We start from the raw sequence: 1,126 nt of genomic DNA, 5'->3' as shown, positions 1-1,126 counted from the left end.
CACACACACACACAGCCTTAGGGGAGGGCAAACCAGATGACTGCCCAGGGCCCCACACTTTAGGGGCTCCTAAACTTTTGCAACTAATGTCCAACTTGCTTATAGGTCATCAAAATTAAGCCTCAAAAGGGCCCCAAATGACTCTTGCCCAGGGCCCCAACAACCCTAAGGCCATCACTGTATACACACACACACACATATAACTTACACATATAGACAGACATAAGCAAAATCTATACATCTTAAATGGGATTTTGTTTTGATATCTTCATATACACGTGCATATACATATAAAGATAACCTCGTGAGTTGTAGGTGCAGAAGGAACGGTCACTTGAGATATACTCCCTGTGTGCATAGGCGTCACTCAAGATGCTCCATGTAGGTGTATAACCACATACACGCATGTACATACGTAGGCATGCACACCCACACGTATGCACGTGCCTGTAAGCACCCACACGTACACCGGTACATGCGTGCGCGCGACCCTCTACACGCACGCACGTGCACACCTATGCAGGCGGGGGCACGTCTCCGCGCCCGCGCGGGTTATTTAACAGGCTTCCAACTGGGCCGCATCCGCCTCCACGGGACTGCAAGCTTCAGCCCTAAGCCCCACAGGCCACGTGGCAGCGAAGTCGCGGCGCGCGGGGACGGCAGGATACAAGGGTCACGCCGCGGCGGCCGCGAACACGCTCCAGGCCGCGCACGCCGCCTACCTCCGGGGGCTGCAGGAGCCGCAGCTGCAGCGGGACCACGAACCCCTCGCACCTGGGTGCGTGCGCATGCGCTCCGTCCCACCCCGCCCCCCGGAAACAGGCTCCGGGCAGGCCACAGCAGAGGCAGCCGGAGCCACCGATCGAGAGGAGCGGCCCTGCCCACAAGCGCCTGCGGCGGCGGCCAGCTCGGCTCTCCCCCCGTCAGGCCTGGCTGGGCCGCGCGCTCAGCAGCCGGGGGGCAGCTGCGCTGCGCTGCGCTCTGCTCCGCTGTGCTCTGCTCGGCGCGGGGCAGGACATGGCGTCGCAGCCTCCCCCCCCGAAGCCCTGGGAGAACCGGCGCCTCGCGGGCACCGCCGCCCCGGCTTTCCAGTGAGTGCGGCCTGCCCATCTCCCCCCCCCCCCGG

At 62.3% G+C, this 1,126-nt stretch overlaps 2 protein-coding genes across 5 annotated transcripts in view; one reads left to right on the top strand and one right to left on the bottom strand.

Annotated features, from left to right (window-relative positions):
- PUS10 (pseudouridylate synthase 10) overlaps positions 1–779 on the bottom strand; it is a 68,560-nt gene extending 67,781 nt beyond the window's left edge. Inside the window, exon 1 of one of the 4 annotated variants that reach the window (XM_019516634.1) lies at positions 516–779. The gene's annotated coding sequence lies outside the window, so the exon portion shown is untranslated. The remainder of the gene's footprint in view (positions 1–515) is intronic. The other 3 variants (XM_019516633.1, XM_019516631.1, XM_019516632.1) reach the window with 3 other exon arrangements.
- Positions 780–941: 162 nt separating this feature from the next.
- PEX13 (peroxisomal biogenesis factor 13) overlaps positions 942–1,126 on the top strand; it is a 9,586-nt gene continuing 9,401 nt past the window's right edge. The window contains exon 1 of the mRNA XM_019516638.1: positions 942–1,091. Coding sequence (XP_019372183.1) covers positions 1,018–1,091 — 74 coding nt within the window. The 5' untranslated portion in view covers positions 942–1,017. The remainder of the gene's footprint in view (positions 1,092–1,126) is intronic.

This window comes from Gavialis gangeticus, unplaced genomic scaffold (genome assembly GCF_001723915.1).
Source record: "Gavialis gangeticus isolate Ggan-Ray unplaced genomic scaffold, GavGan_comp1, whole genome shotgun sequence".
NCBI lineage: Eukaryota > Metazoa > Chordata > Crocodylia > Gavialidae > Gavialis > Gavialis gangeticus.
Note: the sequence above shows the minus strand (reverse complement) of the source record. Positions and strands in the feature narration are given on the sequence as shown.